Raw genomic sequence first — 22,390 nt, 5'->3', positions numbered from 1 at the left:
TATTTGCTATATAGCAGTATATCAATTTTATTTATAAGCATTAAGCCATCCCAATAGATGATATCAAAAGAAAAATTATTTGGAGCTCTTAAATTGGAAAGAAAAAATGGGATCAGAAGGCATATAAAATTGAAGACTGATAAACCAATGATGGTAACCTTTGTATTCCCGGTTCTCCCTGAAAAAATACAATCTAATATGACAAAATGATCAGTACCCAAAAGGCAGTAAAAATATTTACAAATATTTGGACATGGAACTTAAGTTTGGTGTAGAGATAACATGAAATATGTGAAATCTAGGAATTCAAATCCTATATTCTAAATCTCTTTCCAGGCACCCCTAGTCATCCTTTTTTTTTTTTTAACCCTCTATATCCAATCCACTAGGTCCAATAAATTCTGTCATAAAAGTCTTTTTCCTTTTTTTCTTTTTTTTCTTTTTTTTTTTTTTGGCTGTGTCACAAGGCATGTGGGATCTTAGTTCCTCGACCAGGGATTGAACCTGCACCCCCTGCATTGGAAGCACAGAGTCTTAACCATTGGGACCCCCAGGGAAGTCCCATAAAAGCCTTTTCTAATCCATAGTCTCCTCTTTCCTGTTACCAGTGCCTTGGATATGACCTTCAATATCTATTACTGGAAAATTTTAACATCCTCCTTACTTCCCTGACTTCGGTCTTGCATCCTTCTACTATCTGTCCTGTTCCCAAGAGAGTAATGTTTCTAAAGCACAAGATTAAACAATGACCGTTTCCTCCTTCAAAGGTTTTGTCCTTTCATCTTAGCAGTGTTCTTCATGATTTTTTACTGATAAACATTCAAATCTTACCAGCCACGCTTCCTAAATGAAGAACTAAATGCACAATGCTCTTCTTTAGCCCAGTGCTCTGTACTTGTTCTCTCTACCTGGGATATTCTTACCTCACTTGTTTACCTAGCAACCTGCTACTTCTCTCAAGACACACTCAAGAATAAGCACTGTGAAACTTTCCCTGAGGTTGTCATAAAGGTAGGTGCTCTTTCCTCTGTGCTCTGTTCTTTCATGAGTATCACTCTGCTGTAATTATTATGCATTTGTGTGTCTTCCTGCAAATATCTTTGTGTTAGGAAACCACGTTCTGACTACCTTTATAGCCCTAGCCTCTTGCTGATATCTAGTGATGCTAAATAAATGCTCATTAAAGGAATGTGGGCATTGTAATTATGCATCTATAGACAATTCCTTTCTACTTTTAAGGATATTTTTATTTTTATCAAGTCTTCCCATAAAAATCTTTCGTAAAACCATAAAATCAACAAGGAGAGGAAATAAAAGCACACCTGATACAGGCCTTCAAGCATCATGACAGAGAACACCATGGTCTTCAAATTACCTGTAAGTAAATAAATAAACCCAGTTCCAACTGAGTACCTATTACCAGCTGCCATACCTGAGGTACAGAGAGCAGTGAAGAAGATGCTTAAGAAATTCTAGGGAAAACATGTAAAGTAGGGTGGGGACATTAGACAAACACAGACAAAATAATCCCTGGGAAAAAGTCTAACTAAATGTCATAATACTGAACACATGTTGGGACTTGGTAATTCATAGTACTAACTAAAAGAAAAGGATCTGAAAATGAGTAAGCCTAGAAGTGGCAGCCTCAGAAAAGCAATGTTTCTGGGGAAGAATCAGATATAAAGGGTGGTACTTCTTAAAAGTGGCAGAAAAGAGAGAGAGTTAGGATTCTATAGAAATGAAAGAAAAAGCGTATGACAAGCACAGGATATCATCCATGAAAGAAACTGCATGGAATAGGAAAAAAAACTAACAGAAGAGTGTACTCTAATGCTTGAAACTCCATGAATTAAACACAAACAGAAAAAAGCAGAGCATACTATACAAAAGTATGTTAAAAAAAAACTGAAAATGTGAAACAAAGAGCTTCAGCTAATGAAAATTCTCCTCAAAGAACATGAGGAATACTGTAAAAAAGCAGTACAAACTGAATTAAATGTTCTCAAATAAATAACTGCAAATGCAAGAAAATATCAGAAATATAAAAATAAGAAGAGAAGTGGGAAAAAACAGGAATAAATAAAACAAGAGATGAAAGAAACCAAAAAACAGAGGAAAGAGAAGAACGCTATAAGATCATGTCGGAACTGATGATGAAATTATGAGGTATTCAAGAGAGAATAAATGGACACCAAGTGAAAATCTAATAAAAGATGATAAGAAAAACAGGATACCTATCAAAAGAATGAAAATGACATACAGAAGTAAAAAGGGTCTCAGGAAAATTGTTTGATATGAAGACAGGCAAAAAAGACCAAACATACAGATAACTGGAGTCCAAAGAAAATAATCAAAGCACTGGAAAATAATTATATTTTAAAACTATAACCCAAGAACACTTTCCAGAAAAACAAACAAACAAACAAAATAAACAAAATAAAAGATACATATTTAAAGAATCCACCAGGAACAGGGAAAACTGACTTAGAACAACCAATTCCAAGACATAATGTGTTAAAACAATCAGACTTTAAAACAAACAAACAAGCAAACAAAACTCTCCAAGGCCCCAGTCAAGATGATAAAGTAATGTACAAAGGCAAAAGAATTTCCTACTAAATGAGGACACACCAGAGGCATTTCCACTAAGATCAGGAACAAGGCAAAGACACCAACTATTATTCAACATTGTTCTGTAATTATCAGCCAATGAATTGAATAAAAGAAAATAATTATAGACATAAGAATTGGTAAAGAAAAGTAAAATATTTCTATTTAAAGATTACATGATAATATACCTGGATAGCCTTAATGAATCAATAAAACTAATTCAATAAAGAATTCATCAAGGCATTAGAATATAAAACTAACACTCAGAAGACAATAACATATAACATGTAAGTAAATACATAATTTATAATAGCAACAAAAATATAAAATACTTAGGATTAAACTTAAGAAAGTTTTATAACTCTATAACACTCCTGAAAAACCCCAAAGTAGGCTTAAACTAAGACATACCTTTCCCTTGACAACTTTTCCTTGATTAGAATGTCTCATCATCAAAATACCAGCCTACCTAAGTTAATTTATAAACTTAATTTGATCCCCATAAAAATACCAACCATCTTTTTTAGTAACAAGCTAGACAAGTTGATACTAAAGTTTATATGGAAGAATAAACATGTAGAATGTAAAAGGAAACACTGAGAGTAAGAGCTATGATGAGGTATTAGCCCAACTAGATATTAAAACATACTAGAGGTAAGCCACTACAATTAAAAGAGCCTTCTGAATCACTTTGCTGCACACCTGAAACTAACACAACATTGCAAATCAACTATACTCTAATATAAAATAAAAATTAAATTAAATAAACAGCCTGCATGGATAGTTAGCTAGATCAACAGAATAGACAGAACATCCAGAAAGCAACTCAACTGCATATAGAAATCGAGTATATGATAAAGGTGGTACCTCAAATCACTGAGGCAATGATAAACATTTTAATAATAGTTTTGGGACAAGTAGAATAGAAAGTGCATATTTAACTTTATAAGAAACTGTCAAAGTTGTTTCTTTAAAGTTGCTATACCATTTCGCCTTTCCACGACCAGCGTTTGAGATTTCAAGTTGTTCCACATCCCTGATAGCACTTATTGCTGCCAATCTTTTAGATTTTAGCTATTCTAGTGTGTGTGTGGTGGTATCTTAATGACATTTTAATTTTTATCCCCTTAGTGAATAAAGATGTTGTACATCTTTTGATGTACTTATTGGCAATCCATAAATATATTCCTTTGGTGATGAATCTTTTATCTTTTGTCTCTTTTAAATTTTGTCTTATTATTGAGTTGCAAAAGTTCCTTAAATATTCTGGATAAAAGTCCTTTATTGATATGTGTGTTGCAAGTATTTTCTCCAGTCTGTGTTTTGCCTTTTTATTTTTGTAACTGTCTTTTAAAGAGCATACATTTTTAATTTTAATGAAGTTAAATTTATACATTTTTTAAATTGTGTTTTTTGCGTTTGATCTGAAAAGTCCATGCCTAATTCCAAACCACATACAATTTTCTCCTATATGTTCTCCTAGAAGTTTTATAGTTGTAATGCTTACAATTAGTTCTCTCATCCATTTCAAGTTAGTTTAATTTTTTGTACAGGAAAGAAGTAAGATTCACATTTTTCATGTAGATAGCCACTTGTTCTAGCATCATATGTTGAAAGGACTATCCTTTCCCCAATGAATGACCAGGCACCTTTGTTGAAAATCAATTGACTATATATATGTGGATCTATTTCTGGACTCTCCTTTTATTAAAGATTTTTCTTTGGAATAATTTCAAATATATAAAAAAGTTACAAGAATAATTCAAATAATACCCATATATCCTTTAATTCTTTTATTGTAAAAATATTGTTCCATTTGCATTTTATCTCACTTCATATATTATATTTCCCCATATATATATGCCTTTTTCTGAACCACTTGCAAGTAAGTTGGTTGAATATGTACATCATGGTCCTTTACCCTTAAATACTTTATTGTCTATTACTAAGAATAAGGATATTATCCTACATAATCACTGAGAAGAAACCTTAGGAATAAGAGCTGTTTTCTGCAGTTCCTCCCTCTGCGATAATATAGTGTTTCCTTTCTTGTCTTTTCGATTACCTAGTTAAAAACTTTACACCTAGCTATCAATTCTTTACATTAAATTGTGTTAAAATGTTTAATTTATTTAAAAAATTATTTCATTACTGAAATGGAAAAGCAGTATAATTTGCTATAAATGAAAAGTTATAGTAATAGGATGAAAAGCTTTAAAATGTTATTAAATTTAAGCTAGATACTGCGATCTGATGAAAAAATCTGAGCTTCCACTTTGTTGTAAAAGAAAATCAGCAAGTGCTAACACAGTACTGACCTGAGATGTAATGCATTTGTCTATATCAAGGGTTATAAGTACAAACCTTTGGGGAATATTTACAGCAGAAACATCTGTAGACAGCTAAATACTCTCAATATATTTTGAACAATGTAAAATATGTAAACCTCATTCTGACAACTTTGCTTTTTTGAAAACATACCATGAAAATATTCTCCAAGGGCACTAATTGTAATAGTGAAAAATTTGAAACAGCCTAATCTTTTTCAATAGAAGAACAGACAAATAAGTTATGCAAAATTTATAATATGGTACCCTGTGTTCTGTTAAAAAGCACAAGAGAGATCTGTGTGTACTCAAAGGGAAGTATGCCAATAATATACTATTTAGTGATAAAAGAAAATCTTAGCAAAAAAGTAAATAAAGATTCCATTGCTCCAGGAAAAAAAAAAAAGTGTATGTATTTTACTACGCATGCACATACAAATAAGACTGAATGGCTATTACCGAATAGCCATAGTTACTTCTGTGGAATTCAATGGAGGTGTAATTTCACTTAAAACTTTGCCCATCTCTTTATTGCTTGGAATTTTTTAGATACATGTCCTACTTTTATAATTAAAAAAATTAAATGGCCATTAATCAGAACAATTAAAATATCCATCCAATCAAGAGTTCATATAAAGATTTACGGAAACCACAGTTTATATGCTAGTTGCCTTCTATTTATTCTTAAAAATTTCCCCTCTTATTTGCCTTAAATGAAACTGTTGGAATAACATTTCACTTGATTTGGATGTAGACATCAAAATCAGTCTCACAAAAAGGAGGCTGTGACGCTGTGCAAGCAGAGCAGTAAAAGCATACCTCACTGAGCAAAACTACTGCTTCTAGCAACCAGGGCTCTGTAATCTGGTGGTTTCTTTATTGAAATCATAGCAGGAGTCTCCTAACATCCTGTATGCATGTAATACTGTCATGGTTCAAAGCAAGAACCTGCAACCATAGTCTTCTTGCATAGCTAATGAAACTGTCTAAAGAATTGAGATAATAGAACAATTGCCTTCACAGCTTTCTGAGATCAACACACACACAAACATCCATACATGACCTTTCTGCTATCTTCTAAATTCCTAGACTCAGAGGAAAACAAACAAACAAAAGATAATTGTGTTAAACACTAAGTGCTAACCCCATGCTAAGAAAATATACATATATCATTTAACTATCAAATAACCCCATAAGGAAAGTACTATTGCTATTCCTATTTTACAGATATAAGTCTCATAGAGGTTAAATAACCTGACCATATTTATATGCTTCTAAGAGAAAGGGCTTGGATTTGAACCCCATCTACCTAAATGCTAAGGCCCAACTTCTGAACCATCAAGCTATCTCTGCACTGTGGTTAAGACCATTCTGGCAACAGCATTTTGCTCACAGATGAATGACTAAATGGTAGCGTAGATACAAAACTGGGAAGATGGGAAATGTAGTGGGTGAGAATAGTAGTAAAAAGAATGGAATGCGATGCCATTGTGAATAAAAACCACATAATCAAGTTTTAATCAGTTTTATTCTGTGTAAGAAACTTACCTAATCAAATTAAAAGGCTGCTCCTTGTAAAAATAGGAAAACCGAGCCCAGTTCTGGCAAAGTGTGTACCTTTCATTGACAGGATTAGGAGGTTCTGATGGCTTCCAGTATTGACCCTACAGACACGCAAGAAGAAATTACTGAATGACAAAGCAAAAGCCAAGGGTGAATAAAGGAACACTGCTTTTATAAAAAGGCTAGTGAATGAGGCAAATGTTCTCTTTCACTTTTCGATTTGGATTTTCATATTCTATTGATATAAGTTACTAAATCATTTAGTGTATTGTAGAGTGTAGTACATTTGCTACACTCTACAATAAATGAAAATAATAGTGCTTTATTTATTAAATTTTCACACCCAGCTATCTAAAAACACAAGTTGAAGTCTGAGACTTTGGCTTTACTCAAGCTGCTCCTTTGACCTTGAGTCCTCCTTTCATCTCTACTCAAATTCCAACAGTCACAGCTCAGGGATTCCCACAACTGTATCACTGGCTGGGACTTTGGAAATAGGCTGACATTTTTATTTTATAGATGGAAAAACTGAACCCCAAGCAAAGTTAAGTGAATGATCCAAAGTCACACAGCTATGACTGGAATCTCCTCTAGGCAACCTGTCTTGTCTTCACTGGCCATCACTGATATCTGTTTCCCAAAGAATTTAAAATATATAACAGACTTCAGCACTTAAAAGCCTCAATATTGTTTCACATGTAAGTTCCTTCCCCATTTTTAGGTACTGAGTAGGCTTATTAATATAAAGTTAATTTGGGCCTAGCAGGGCACTGTCTACACATAGCTGTTCAATATTTTCTCTTTAACTGTTTGCCTAGACAAGTAAACTACTGAAGACAACACTGAGCAAACACCCAATCTAAAATTAAGCACATATGAAAATCTCTGTATGACAAGGTATAAGATTTTATATCATGCAGATTCCAAATTTTGTCTTCTTCTATAGCTTGTCCTACTGAATCTTGAGAAATGAAATAGAAAAAAAGAAAAAAGCTGCCTATTTGCATATCTTTAAAAAAAAAAAAAGGTTCTTTAAAGCACATAAGAGAAAAATCGAGTACCTAAACCTGTATTCAGGAGAGAAGAAAGGAAAAAAGGTAAAATTAATAGTAAATGATAGCTCTCTGTAGCAAGAGCTCAGTAACACTGATTTTCTAGTGACCGTGGAGGGCTCTGGTGGAAGGCTAGATATATGGAGTAAAATTGCTGGTGACTGAGGACAGTTTGGCTTTATGACCTGGTGAGAGTAAGAAAAGAATCAATGCCCTAAAAACAAACAAACAAACAAAAAAATCCTCAAAATCTTCAAAAAAAGAATGAGCCCTTTTGCGAAGAATGATTAACAAAGAATGTGTAGCAAAGTGTTTATTAACCCGCTATAGATCTCTCTACTTGATCAAACGCTGTGGCATTATTTAGAATCCATAATCCCCTAGAAGTTCTTTTGCCCCAGGGAAAAATGTGTGTATGTGTGAATGTGGGGTGGGGTAGTTTCTCTAACACAAGTTAAATTCTCCTGAATTGATACTAGTGTTGAGAATTGCCACTCATTTTGGAAAATTCCGCTAACATACCAAAGATAATCAACTAACCAATGTTGAACAGACTTAGAGTCAACAGTTAACATACTGTTGAATAAATATTGACAGAGGAAAGCTGGAAAGAGAGAGATTGGCTTTGGGCTTTTGGAAACCATGACAGCAACATCATTTTCAAAACATGGGCAGGACTTCCCTGGTGGCTCAGTGGTTAAGAATCCACCTGCCAATGCAGGGGACACGGGTTCGATCCGTGGTCTGGGAAGATCCCACATGCCGAGGAGCAACTAAGCCTGTGTGCCAGAACTACTGAGCCTGCACTCTAGAGCCCGGGAGCCACAACTACTGAGCCTGTGTACTGCAACTACTGAAGCCTGCGCGCCTAGAAACCCGTGCTCCACAAGAAGAAGCCACCAAAATGAGAAACCTACACACTGCAACGAAGAGTAGCCCCTGCTTGCTGTAACTAGAGAAAGCCCACGCGCAGCAACGAAGACCCAATGCAGCCAATAAATAAATAATAAAATAAAACTTTAAAATTAAAAATAAAATTTAAAAAAAAGGGCAATGATTTAGATGCCACTTGTTTAAATAGAAATACCTAGTTCTTTTATATTCCAAAGGAATGTGTTTCTCGAAAAGAGGTCATCATCAAAACGTCTTTATTAGTAGAGTTAAACAGGAAAAAAGGAAACCAAGGTTCCAGGAGATGATCCAAACTAGTTTATATGTGTTCAGCCAAATAATATCTACTGACAACAGGTGATGAAATTTAAACACTGAATATCCAAAAGGAAAGGTTTCTCTCAGAAACCCCCAGAAACTAGGCTATCTCGGTTGACAAGCCAAATAGGTTTGGTTGAATGGGTGCACCTTATAAAATGTCACTTCTTTGTTGAACTCAATATTTTTGTACATGATCCGCCAGCCTCAATCCTACTCCAGAATCTCGGTTGTTTGTCTGAATCTTTCTTATGGACTGAAGTCTTTAGCTTGTTTTGAAGTTGTACTTATGCTTTATTTCCCAGAAATTTCCTAGTCTGTGAGCTTGGATTCATGGTTGTGTTCCAGTAATACCTAACAGAATGCTTTACATATAATTAAAACCAATTATACATTTGATGAATGAATACATGAATGCATGCAATTTAAGTCCTTCACAATTTAAAAACTTTATAAATAAGAAAAGATTTGATGGATAGAAATTTCCAAAAGTTATGTTCTAAAATGTTGTTTTAATATAACTGCTATTTTCAATATGGGTTCTAAAGAAAATTCATGTGCAAATGTAATAATTTTTAAATGAATTTTCACTGAAATCTCAACGTAGAGAGGTATTAACTATGTGTTTCAGCATAGTTCTCAGCTTGGACCTAGGAAGGCTGTGGGGATTTTCCCAACATGAGCGAGATTAAGCAACCTGTCATAAAACAGGAAGCAAATGGAAGATTCCTTCTCCCAACAAGGCAGCCTCTGAATGTGGGAAAGGGAAAACGGGCTCAGTATTTCAAGACCAAGCACATACTTACATCATGGAGTGGAAAGGCAGATGAATAAGTGTGAGAATTTAGCAGTCTTTCAATCCCAAACCTTTTCTTCCCATCCTCTATGCCAAAAGGACACCGTGAGAGAATATAATAAACCTATAAGGTAAGCATAAAGAAACACACATTTCAGAACTTTATGCTTTCTATATTTTTTTCAAGTCACAATTTAACAGAGTCTACTTTGCCTCAATACAGGCTCTGATTATGGAAGGAACCTTCCCCTTATTGTTTGGGGGAAGACGTAGAGATTGGGGTTGTATGGAGTCACAGGTATTTCACCTCCTGGGTATGAGAGCTCGTTATTCCCTTGGGGAGAGGGGGAATGGGTCATATAAGTTATTTTTCTTCTCCTGTCCCAAGCTCCTCTGGGAGTCCTTTGTACCAGAATTCATACTATAATCAGGGTTTCAAGTTAGAGTCTAATACCACTGCTACTAACAGTTCAGGTAGGATAAAGTGGAGTAGAATTGACACTTGGCCAAGCTGTCTTGAATACTTTTCATTAATTACTCTGATGTTTGAATAGGGCCTTTTCTTGATATCAGAATTTATTAACTCAAGATTATCACACCTCTGCAACTACTTTGCAATCATTTACATATTTTTATCAGTTTTTCCGCTATATAATTTGGGCTTTGTGTCCTCTGCTTTTGTATATTTGTCAACTCAATCTCATCTGTTTTTTGTCTTGCAGGAACTTTCCAGTATTTCTGCTTTTCTGACTGCTGAATTTGGCCATTTTAGCACTGTACTTTTTTTTTTTTCTATTTTTTTTAATCTCAAAAAAAAAGTTTATTTCTAAGGCAGGAGAGAATAGAGGTTAAAACAATCTTCCCAAGCTGACCATAACCTTTTTCTTTTTTACTTTTTTGGTTCCATAAACTTTATTTTTCTTTTTTTTTTTTAACATCTTTATTGGATGTTTTTTTTAACATCTTTATAATTGCCCCACAATGTTGTGTTAGTTTCTGCTGTATAACAAAGTGAGTCAGCCATATGTACACATATATCCCCATATCCCTTCCCTCTTGCATCTCCCTCCCACCCTCCCCATCCCACCCCTCTAGCTGGTCACAAAGCACTGAGCTGATCTCCTTGTGTCATACGGCTGCTTCCCACTAGCTATCTAGTCTACATTCGTATATGTGTAAATGCCACTCTCTCACTTCTTCCCAGCTTACCCTTCCCCCACCCCGTGTCCTCAAGTCCACTCTCTATGTCCATGTCTTTATTCCTGTCCTGCCCCTAGGTTCCTCAGAACCATTTTTTTTTTGTTTAGATTCCATATATATGTGTTAGCATATGGTATTTGTTTTTCTTTCTGACTTACTTCACTCTGTAGGACAGACTCTAGGTCCATCCACCTCACTACAAATAACTCAATTTCGTTTCTTTATGGCTGAGTAATATTCCATTGTATATATGTGCCACATTTCTTTATCCATTCATCTGTCGATGGACACTTAGGTTGCTTCCATGTCCTGGCTATTGTAAATAGTGCTGCAATGAACATTGTGGTACATGTCTCTTTTTCAATTATGGTTTGCTCAGGGTATATGCCCAGTAGTGGGATTGCTGGGTCGTATGGTAGTTCTATTTTTAGTTTTTTAAGGAACCTCCATACTCTTCTCCTCAGTGGCTGTATCACTTTACATTCCCACCAACAGTGTAAGAGGGTTCCCTTTTCTCCACAGCCTCTCCAGCATTTGTTGCTTCTAGATTTTTTGACGATGGCCATTCTGACCCGTGTGAGATAATACCTCATTGTGGTTTTAATTTGCACTCCTCTAATGATTAGTGATGTTGAGCATCCTTTCATGTGTTTGTTGGCAATCTGCATATCTTCTTTGGAGAAATGTCTATTTAGGTCTTCTGCCATTTTTGGATTGTGTTGTTTGTTTTCTTGACATTGAGCTGCATGAGCTGTTTGTATATTTTGGAGATTAATCCTTTGTCAGTTGCTTCGTTAGCAATTATTTTCTCCCTTTCTGAGGGTTGTCTTTTCATCTTGTTTATGGTTTGCTTTGCTGTGCAAAAGCTTTTAAGTTTCATTAGGTCCCATTCGTTTATTTTTGTTTTTATTTCCATTTCTCTAGAAGGTGGGTCCAAAAGGATCTTGCTGTGATTTATGTCATAGAGTGTTCTGCCTATGTTTTCCTGTGAGAGTTTTATAGTGTCTAGCCTTACATTTAGGTCTTTAATCCATTTTGAGTTTATTTTTGTGCATGGTGTTAGGGAGTGTTCTAATTTCATTCTTTTACATGTAGTTGTCCAGTTTTCCCAGCACCACTTATTGAAGAGGCTGTCTTTTCTCCATTGTATATTCTTGCCTCCTTTATCAAAGATAAGGTGACCATATGTGTGTGAGTTCATCTCTGGGCTTTCTATCCTGTTCCATTGATCTATATTTCTGTTTTTGTGCCAGTACCATACTGTCTTGATTACTGTAGCTTTGTAGTATAGTCTGAAGTCCAGGAACCTGATTCATCCAGCTCCGTTTTTCTTTCTGAACATTGCTTTAGTTATTCGGGGTCTTTTGTGTTTCCATACAAATTGTGAAATTTTTTGTTATAGTTCTGTGAAAAATGAAATTGATAGTTTGATAGGGATTGTACTGAATCTGCAGATTGCTTTGGGTAGTAGAGTCATTTTCACAATGTTGATTCTTCCAATCAAAGAACATGGTATATCTCTCCATCTGTTTTTATCATCTTTAATATCTTTCACCAGTGTCTTATAGTTTCCTGCATACAGGTCTTTTGTCTCCTTAGGTAGGTTTAGTCCTAGGTATTTTATTCTTTTTGTTGCAATGGTAAATGGCAGCATTTCCTTAATTTCTCTTTCAGATTTTTCTTCATTAGTGTATAGTAATGCAAGAGATTTCTGTGCATTAATTGTGTATCCTGCTACTTTACAAAATTCACTGATTAGCTCTAGTGGTTTTCTGGTAGCATCTTTAGGATTCAGTATATATAGTATCATGTCATCTGCAAACAGTGACATTTTAACTACTTCTTTTCTGACTTGGATTCCTTTTACTTCTTTTTCTTCTCTGACTGCTGTGGCTAAAACTTCCAAAACTATGTTGAATAATAGTGGTGAGAGTGGGCAACCTTGTCTTGTTCTTGATCTTAGTGGAAATGGTTTCAATTTTTCACCATTGAGAACGATGTTGGCTGTCGGTTTGTCATATATGGCCTTTATTATGTTGAGGTAAGTTCCCTCTATGCCTACTTTCTGGAGAATTTTTATCATAAATGGGTGTTGAATCTTGTAGAAAAGTTTTCTGCATCTATTGAGATTATCATATGGCTTTTATCCTTCAGTTGGTTAATATGGTGTATCACTTTGATTGATTTGCGTATATTGAAGAATCCTTGCATTCCTGGGATAAACCCCACTTTATCATGCTATATGATCCTTATAATGTGCTGTTGCATTATGTTTGCTAGTATTTTGTTGAGGATTTTTGCATTTATATTCATCAGGGATATTGGCCTGTAGTTTTCTTTTTTTGTGACATCTTTGTCTGATTTTGGTATCAGGGTGATGGTGGCCTCACAGAATGAGTTTGGGAGTGTTCCTCCCTCTGCTATATTTTGGAAGAGTTTGAGAAGGATAGGTGTTAGCTCTTCTCTAAATGTTTGATAGAATTCGCCTGTGAAGCCATCTGGTCCTGGGCTTTTGCTTGTTGGAAGATTTTTAATAACAGTTTCAATTTCAGTGCTTGTGATTGGCCTGTTTATATTTTCTACTTCTTCCTGGTTCAGTCTCAGAAGGTTGTGCTTTTCTAAGAATTGGTCCATTTCTTCCAGGTTGTCCATTTTATTGGCATATAGTTGCTTGTAGTAATCTCTCAGGATCCTTTGTATTTCTGCAGTGTCAGTTGTTACGTCTCCTTTTCCATTTCTAATTCTATTGATTTGAGTCTTCTCCCTTTTTTTCTTGATGAGTCTGGCTAATGGTTTATCAATTTTGTTTATCTTCTCAAAGAACCAGCTTTTAGTTTTATTGATCTTTGCTATTGTTTCCTTTATTTCTTTTTCATTTATTTCTGATCTGATTTTTATGATTTCTTTCCATCTGCTAACTTTGGAGGTTTTTTTGTTCTTCTTTCTCTAATTGCTTTAGATGTAAGGTTAGGTTGTTTATTTGAGATGTTTCTTGTCTCTTGAGGTAGCATTGTATTGCTATAAACTTCCCTCTTAGAACTGCTTTTGCTGCATCCCATAAGTTTTGGGTTGTCGTGTCATCTTTTCATTGTCATTTGTTTCTAGGTATTTTTTGATTTCCTCTTTGATTTCTTCAGTGATCTCTTGGTTATTTAGTAGTGTATTCTTTAGCCTCTATGTGTTTGTATTTTTTACAGTTTTTTTCCTGTAATTGATATCTAGTCTCACAGCATTGTGGTCAGAAAAAATACTTGATACAATTTCAGTTTTCTTAAATTTACCAAGGCTTGATTTGTGACCCAAAATATGATCTCTCCTGGAGAATGTTCCATGAGCACTTGTGAAGTAAGTGTATTCTGTTGTTTTTGGATGGAATGTCCTATAAATATCAATTAAGTCCACATTGTTTAATGTGTCATTTAAAGTTTGTGTTTCCTTATTTATTTTCATTTTGGATGATCTGTCCATTGGTGAAAGTGGGGTGTTAAAGTCCCCTACTATGATTGTGTTACTGTCGATTTCCCCTTTTATGGCTGCTTGCACTTGCCTTATGTATTGAGGCGCTCCTATGTTGGGTGCATAAATATTTACAATTGTTATATCTTCTTCTTGGATTGGTCCTTTGATCATTATGTACTGTCCTTCTTTGTCTCTTGTAATAGTCTTTATTTTAAAGTCAATTTTGTCTGATATGAGAATTGCTACTGCAGCTTTCTTATGATTTCCATTTGCATGGAATACCTTTTTCCATCCCCTCACTTTCAGTCTGTATGTGTCCCTAGGTCTGAAGTGAGTCTCTTGTAGACAGCATATATATGGGTCTTGTTTTTATATCCATTCAGCCAGTCTATGTCTTTTGGCTGGAGCATTTAATCCATTTACATTTAAGATAATTATCAATATGCATGTTCCTATTATCATTTTCTTAATTGTTTTGGGTTTGTTATTGTAGGTCTTTTCCTTGTCCTGTGTTTCCTGCCTAGAGAATTTCCTTTAGCATTTGTTGTAAAGCTGGTTTGGTGTCGTTGAATTCTCTTAGCTTTTGCTTGTCTGTAAAGGTTTTAATTTCTCCTTCGAATCTGAATGATATCCTTGCTGGGTAGAGTAATCTTGGTTGTAGGTTTTTCCCTTTCATCACTTTAATTAGGTCCTGCCACTCCCTTCTGGCTTGCAGAGTTTCTGCTGAAAGATCAGCTGTTAACCTTATGGGGATTCCCTTGTATGTTATTTGCTGCTTTTCCCTTGCTGCTTTTAATATTTTTCCTTTGTATTTAATTTTTGATAGTTTGATTAATATGTGTCTTGGTGTGTTTCTCCTTGGTGTTATCCTGTATGGGACTCTCTGAGCTTCCTGGACTTGATTGACTATTTCCTTTCCCATATTAGAGAAGTTTTCAACTATAATCTCTTCAAATATTTTCTCAGTCCCTTTTTTTTCTCTTCTTCTTCTGGGACCCCTATAATTCGAATGTTGTTGTGTTTAATGTTGTCACAGAGGTTTCTGAGACTGTCCTCAATTCTTTTCATTCTTTTTTGTTTATTCTGCTCTGCAGTAGTTATTTCCACTATTTTATCTTCCAGGTCACTTATCCATTCTTCTGCCTCAGTTATTCTGCTATTGATTCCTTCTAGAGAATTTTAAATTTCATTTATTGTGTTGTTCATCATTGTTTGTTTGCTCTCTAGTTCTTCTAGGTCCTTGTCAAACGTTTCTTGTATTTTCTCCATTCTATTTCCAAGATTTTGGATCATCTTTACTATCATTACTCTGAATTCTTTTTCAGGTAGACTGCCTATTTCCTCTTCATTTGTTTGGTTTGATAGGTTTTCATCTTGCTCCTTCATCTGCTGTGTGTTTCTCTGTCTTCTCATTTTACTTAACTTACTGTGTTTGGGGTCTCCTTTTTGCAGGCTGCAGGTTTGTAGTTCCCATTATTTTTGGTGTCTGCCCAGAGGGGACTGGTGCATGTGTTCTGGTGGATGAGGCTGGATCTTGTCTTTGTGGTGGGCAGAACTGTGTCCAGTGGTGTGTTTTGGGGTGTCTGTGAACTTATTATGATTTTAGGCAGCCTCTCTGCGTATGGGTGGGGTTGTGTTCCTGTCTTGCTAGTTGTTTGGCATGGGATATCCAGCACTGGAGCTTGCTGGTTATTGAGTGGAGCTAGGTCTTAGCGTTGAAATGGAGATCTCTGGGAGATCTCTCGCCAATTGATATTATGAGGTCTCTGGTGGTCCAATGTCCTGCACTCGGCTCTCCCACCTCAGAGTCTCAGGCCTGACACCCGGCCAGAGTACCAAGACCCTGTCAGCCACACGGCCAGGTACATGGAGAGTTTCTTGCCTTTTGGGAAGTCTGAGGTCTTCTGCCAGTGTTCAGTAGGTGTTCTTTAGGAGCTGTTCCACATGTAGATGTGTTTGATGTATTTGTGGGGAGGAAGGTGATCTCCACATCTTACTCCTCCACCATCTTGAAGGTCCTTCTTCTTAGCACTGTTTTAGATATACTTCTCTTCACCTCCCCTTTTAAATATTTTATTGTTTAAGGAATTGTTGATTGCAATGTTTGTCACCCTTGACAAACATTAGATAATCATCATTATCTAATCTGGCTATTCATTTTAAGGGCAGTTTAAGATTATGTTTTCGTAAATAAATGATAATTTATGCAAAGTCATTTTAATTTTATAAATAATGTGATAAATATTAACTATTTTACATACTTTGGATTATTTCCCTAGGAAAGATTCACCAAAAAGATTCTCCAAAAAGAATTCTGTACTGGGGAGCTAACAAAGTGGAAAATTTTACTCTTCCAGATATTAAGACTTATTATAAAGCTATGGTAATAAATACAGCATGGTGTTGTCAAACAAAAACAAATCCAAACTTAGGAAAGATTTTAACGATTACTGAAAGAGGATGAGGGGGACTGTTGCAATAGAGAGATCTGGGAACATCTGAAAAGCCAAGCATAAAATGACTTCTTTTATAGGGAGAAGTAAGCCAAGTTCAGGAAGTGTCTTTCTTTGTGTTAAGGAAGGGCTAGTCTACATGCCAACATTGGCTAAGGTTGAGGGTGCATCAAAGTTTAGGGTAGGTGCTTCCTTGGTGGCGCAGTGGTTGAGAATCCTCCTGCCAATGCAGGGGACACGGATTCGAGCCCTGGTCTGGGAAGATCCCACATGCTGCGGAGCAACTGGGCCCGTGAGCCACAACTACTGAGCCTGCGCATCTGGAGCCTGTGCTCCGCAACAAGAGAGGCTGCGACAGTGAGAGGCCGGCGCACTGCGATGAAGAGCAGCCCCCGCTTGCTGCAACTAGAGAAAGCCCTCGCACAGAAACGAGGACCCAACACAGCCAAAAATAAATAAATTAATTAATTTAAAAAAAAAAAAGTTTAGGGTCTTTGGGGGAAGTAAGTTCAACTGAATTTTGGTTAATTTACCTAACAGTCCTTTGTTTCAAGGGATCAATGAGGATACATAGTTCAGCTAACCATTTATGAAACGAAGAATGAGAATGTGTCTAACCTGTGTCTAACCTTTATTACCGTAAGGTAATAACAAAAGGAAGAAACTGTAAGGGTAAGTATAGATCTAAAATACTACTCAGCCACAAACAAAGAAGTCAATTTTGCCATTCACAACAACATGGATGGACCTGGGGGGTATTATTCTTAGTGAAATAAGTCAGAGAAAGACAATTACTGTAAGTTATCACTTACAGTAGAATGCAATATGTAGAAACTAAAAAATAAAATAAATGAATGAATATACCAAAACAGAAACAGATTCACAAAGATAGAGAACAAACTAGTGGTTACCAGTGTGGAGAGGGATGGAGGAAGGGGTGAGATAGGGATAGGGAATAAGAGGTACAAACTACTATGAATAAAATAAATAGGATACATGGATGTATTGTACAGCACAGGGAATATAGCCAGTATTTTATAACTTTAAATGGAGTATAATCTGCAAAGTTATTGAATCACTATGTTGTACAAAAAAAAAATAATGCCTAGTACATAGTAAGTGCTATTTAAGTGTTTGCTATTATTAACAGTAAGAGTATTTTAAGGAATCTCAAAATTATTTTGCACATTTGCAGGGTCACTGGATTAAGTATATACTTGCAAATATGATTACTTTAAGAAGAATACAAATTTGGATACATGAGTTTGGTATATATTAAAATATATCAATAAGAAAGAAAGAAAGAGGGGGGGAAGCGAGGGAGGAAGGGAGGAAGGAGGGAAGGAAGGAAGGGAGAAACAGAGAGAAAGAAGAAAGAGAGTAAAGAAAGATGGAGGAACAGAGGAAGGAAGGAAAGAACTGAAATTTCCCTGGTGCCATATCTTAGAGCATTTCCTTTAGAGAACTTGTAATTATAAATTCTTTTTCTCTTCTCTTTGAGATGTATGTAAATATTTTTAAAAGCTAAATAAGCCTCTTGCCAGTTTCATAACTCAGGAGTGTTTTTCTTAAGTTTTCCAGGAACCATCTCTTTTAAATGTAAACATCAAGAAAGATAACATCCCTGTTTCTTTGGCTCTATGGGAGTGTAGTCTAGGTACCTGGTTCCAAGCTGTAACTACCTGCTCCACATAGATATATGAGAAGTTTTAATTTTTATTATTATTATTATTTGGGATAGAGACACCTAATACTGATGAACACTTCAATTAGCAGATGAATTTAGAATAAATTATGTGGCAAACAGTGCTGTCAAGTCAAACAGGGGGGTTTATCTATGAATATTCTTTAAGTCATATAGGGAGGGGTGGTTCTTTGCAGTAAGCGGTTTTACAGAAAAAGAAGAGTGGGAGATTTCTTTAAATTGTCCCGATTTTCCAGGAACAGAACTCAGGCAAAGTTCAACACTGTCAGTATGGATACATAAACGGACACAGATCAAAGCAGCAGAATCAAACCCAGAAGTAGATCTATGAATATCTAGACACATGAGCTACGACAAAGAGGGAACTGTAAAACAATATGAAAAGTTAAATGTTTTCAATAATTGGTGTAAGTCAAATGACTATACCTATGAGGGAGAAAAGGCTCTATTTTGCACCATGAACAAAAATTAATTCCAAGTGGACAGTAGTTCTCAATGTGAAAAGTAAAATAATATAACTTCTAGAATACAGGAAATAACTTCATGATCTTGGTGGCAGTTAAAGGTTAAAAGCTTTATTCATAAAGTAAAGGCTTGAGAAAGTAAACTACAGTTGACCCTTGAACAACGTTGGGGTAGGGGCACTGACCCTTTGGGAAACCAAAAATGTGAGTATAATATATAGTTTGCCTTCTGTACACAAGGTCCCTCCATATCTGCGGTTCCACATCTAAGAATTCAACCAACCATGGATCATGTAGTAGTGTAGTATTTACTATTGAAAAAAATCCATGTATAAGTGGACCCTTGCATTTCAAACCCATGTTGTTCAAGAGTCAAGTGTGCATTAAAATGAAAAACATCTGTTTATGAAAAGAAACCATAAAAAGGATGAAAAAGGAAGCACAAAGTAAGAAAATATCAGTAAAATATATAATGAATAAAGGGTTCAAATAAAGAATATATAAACTGTTCCTACAAATCAACAAGGGAAGACCTAACTGAAAAACAAAATCAAGAGACATCAGCAGGGACTTAACAAAAGTGCATATCTAAATGCCCAATAAACATAAACAAGGAGGTCAATCTCATTTGAGATTGCAAATTAAACCATAATGATACATACACAAATAAGTTTCCATAGAAAGTAATGAAAATTAATGAATAAAAGCTCATACAATTAACCAACCATAGCTAATTTAATCAACCAAATAAATGTTGAGCCAAAGAAGCCAGACTCAAAAGAATACATACCGTATGACTCCATTTTTCATAAAGTTTAAAAACAGACTATGCTAATCTCTGCTGTTAAAAGTGAAAGTCTGCCTCTGCTGAGAGGGACAGGAATAGTGACTGGAAGGAGGCCCTAGGGCTTCTGGAGGGCTAGGAGAGTTTTCTCTTTTGATCTGGGTGGTGGTTACATAGCTGTGTTCATTTTGTGATTGAATTCAAAGAGCGGTGCACACTTGTGGGCCTATCTCTATGTATGTTATGCTACAGTTTAAAAAGAAAGAAAAAGAAAGATTGGTACTCTTTAGTGTTGAGAAGGATATTGTGGAAAACAGCATTCTCCTATGTTGTTAATAGGACTCTAAATTAGTACATAATTTTGTAAAGGGTGATAGTGTAACACATATATATTTTTAAATGTGCATGCTCTTAGAACCAGAAACTTTCTATGTGGTATCTATTTTGCAGAAAAATTTACATATATGCCGAAATATGTAGTAAACAGCAGAAATGTTTGCAACATCAGAAAAATTGGAAACAAACTCAAAAACTGTTCAGAAGTGAAAATGTTTTATAAAATTATGTTACATCTATAAATTAGATATTAGAAATATATATCGTGAGCCTAAGATGTCATGATGATTGTGAAGATGCTTTGAAAATTATGAAATTCTGTACCAATGTAAGATGCTCTTGTAATACTGTACATTTGTACATACGTGAACTATAGTATTCTGGATGAAGATAGAAAGGAAGGGTAGGGCTTCCCTGGTGGCACAGTGGTTGAGAATCTGCCTGCCAATGCAGGGGACACGGGTTCGAGACCTGGTCTGGGAAGATCCCACATGCCACGGAGCAACTAGGCCCGTGAGCCACAACTACTGAGCCTGCGCATCTGGAGCCCGTGCTCCGCAACAAGAGAGGCCGCAATAGTGAGAGGCCCGCGCACCGCAATGAAGAGTGGCTCCTGCTTGCCACAACTAGAGAAAGCCCTCGCACAGAAACGAAGACCCAACACAGCCAAAAATAAATAAATAATAAATACATAATAAATATAAAAAATGCTTTGCTGAAACCCTTCAGGGAGTTTGGGGTTTTAAAAAAAAAAAAAAGAAAGAAAGAAAGGAAGGGTATTTTCTACATCAATCTTCCAAATAATTTCCTGAACAGAGCAAGAACAGTACTGCTCCACTATGAAGGAGAGGAAATTGTTGTGGTTTTTTTTTTGAATTTTTGAATTTTATTTTATTTATTTTTTATATAGCAGGTTCTTATTAGTTATCTATTTTATACATATTAGTGTATATATGTCATTCCCAATCTCCCAATTCATCCCAACTGTTGAGTTTTAATGCTGAATTAACCTAAGACATTGGCACTCTTTACAAAGAACAAGTAAAGATAAATGAGTACTGACATTTCTATATTTGAGCAAGTTGCTAAGTTGTTCCTACATGTTCACTGGCCTTTTGTTAGCAACTTTTTAATGCAACAAGTATATCTGAAGGATTTACGGTTTGCAGAGTGCTTCATGTACATTCTTTCATTTGATCTTCTGAAAAATGCCAGGCTACCATTCTCTCTGTTTTAAGAGGTTATCTTGTTTAGACAGTAGAGCTATTAACTGAAACCAGGCCTTCTGATTCCATGCCGTGTGCTCAACATTCCCTTAAAGTTGCCTCTTATATTTGTTGTTGCTGCTGCTACTTTTTAATCCAGGTAGGAAAAAGAAGGAAATTTTTAGTCTGTGGATTTGCAATTTTTATGTAAATTCTAGGCACTACATTTTGTTTAATATTCCTGTCAGTGAATTTTTAAAAAAATATATAACTAGGGACTAGAAAAATGATTATTTCAAAATCCTTCTTAGACACTTAAGAGTGCTGAACCTAAAGGGAATGAAGTCTCTCATTCTTCAGGGAAAGAGAGTAAGTAGTCTCAAGGGGAAGGGTCTTGTGATTGTTAGGACCCTGGTAACTTCATTAATAGGTAACAGATACATGGGGTAAGAGCAACAAAGAACCTGAATTTTTTTTCCTATAAAGTCAGATCAATAATAATATCTCACACTTATTGAACCCTTAGTATGTTCCAGAAATTATTCAAAGTCATGCATACCTTAACTCATTGAATTCTCAGGGTAACTTATGAGGTGGCTATTACTCCTATCTTAACAGGAAGAGACAGTGGCACAGAAACTGTGATTAGGAGAGAGGTTATCAATGGGAAATTTCAAGACCCTAGGACTACAAATGGAGAGGAAATATTATTATTCAAAAGACTGAAAACAAAAATTTAAAAAAAAGAAAGATTGAAAACAGTTTTAAACGAAAGGAAAAAGTTCAGATGTTTCTCAAATGCTATCTATTGTGAACAAAGTAATATGGCACCTGCCATTTCAGTAAACAAGGAATGTTGCCTGCCACCAAGCCATCAGCCACTGTAGCCTCCCCACAACAGGGGATTCAGGATGGAGAAAAACAGGATACACGTCCTACGTAGTTAAGAGGCATATCAAAGGAATAATTTCAGTGAGCCCAGACGCTTGCATCTTCCCATGCATAGAAAAGCACTAAAATCATTAACTTGAGATATCTGGTTTTGTGATTGGCAGTAATCTTTCAATGTCCCACTATATGTATTTTTTCCAGCAACAAGTCCTATATATCCTGGCTCCTCTCTTACCTGTTATAACAGTTCCTCAGAGTTCGCAGTAATGTCCTTGAATAAAACATAATTCTCAACTTTTAGGTTGTGCATTTTTTTCAGTCAACACCATAAACAAA

The 22,390-nt window shown here is 35.5% G+C and overlaps 1 protein-coding gene across 11 annotated transcripts in view; it reads right to left on the bottom strand.

Moving 5' to 3' along the window:
* ANO5 (anoctamin 5) overlaps positions 1–22,390 on the bottom strand; it is a 99,157-nt gene that overhangs the window by 35,378 nt on the left and 41,389 nt on the right. For all 11 annotated transcript variants that reach the window (XM_082476575.1, XM_082476578.1, XM_082476582.1 and 8 more), the window contains 2 exons: positions 9,568–9,681; positions 6,486–6,601 (listed from right to left, as the gene is read on the bottom strand). In XM_082476575.1, the coding sequence (XP_082332701.1) occupies positions 6,486–6,601; positions 9,568–9,681 (230 nt within the window). The remainder of the gene's footprint in view (positions 1–6,485; positions 6,602–9,567; positions 9,682–22,390) is intronic.

The sequence above is a fragment of the Balaenoptera physalus genome (genome assembly GCF_965194825.1).
Source record: "Balaenoptera physalus genome assembly, chromosome: 10".
NCBI lineage: Eukaryota > Metazoa > Chordata > Mammalia > Artiodactyla > Balaenopteridae > Balaenoptera > Balaenoptera physalus.
This window is presented reverse-complemented; position numbering and strand designations above follow the sequence as displayed.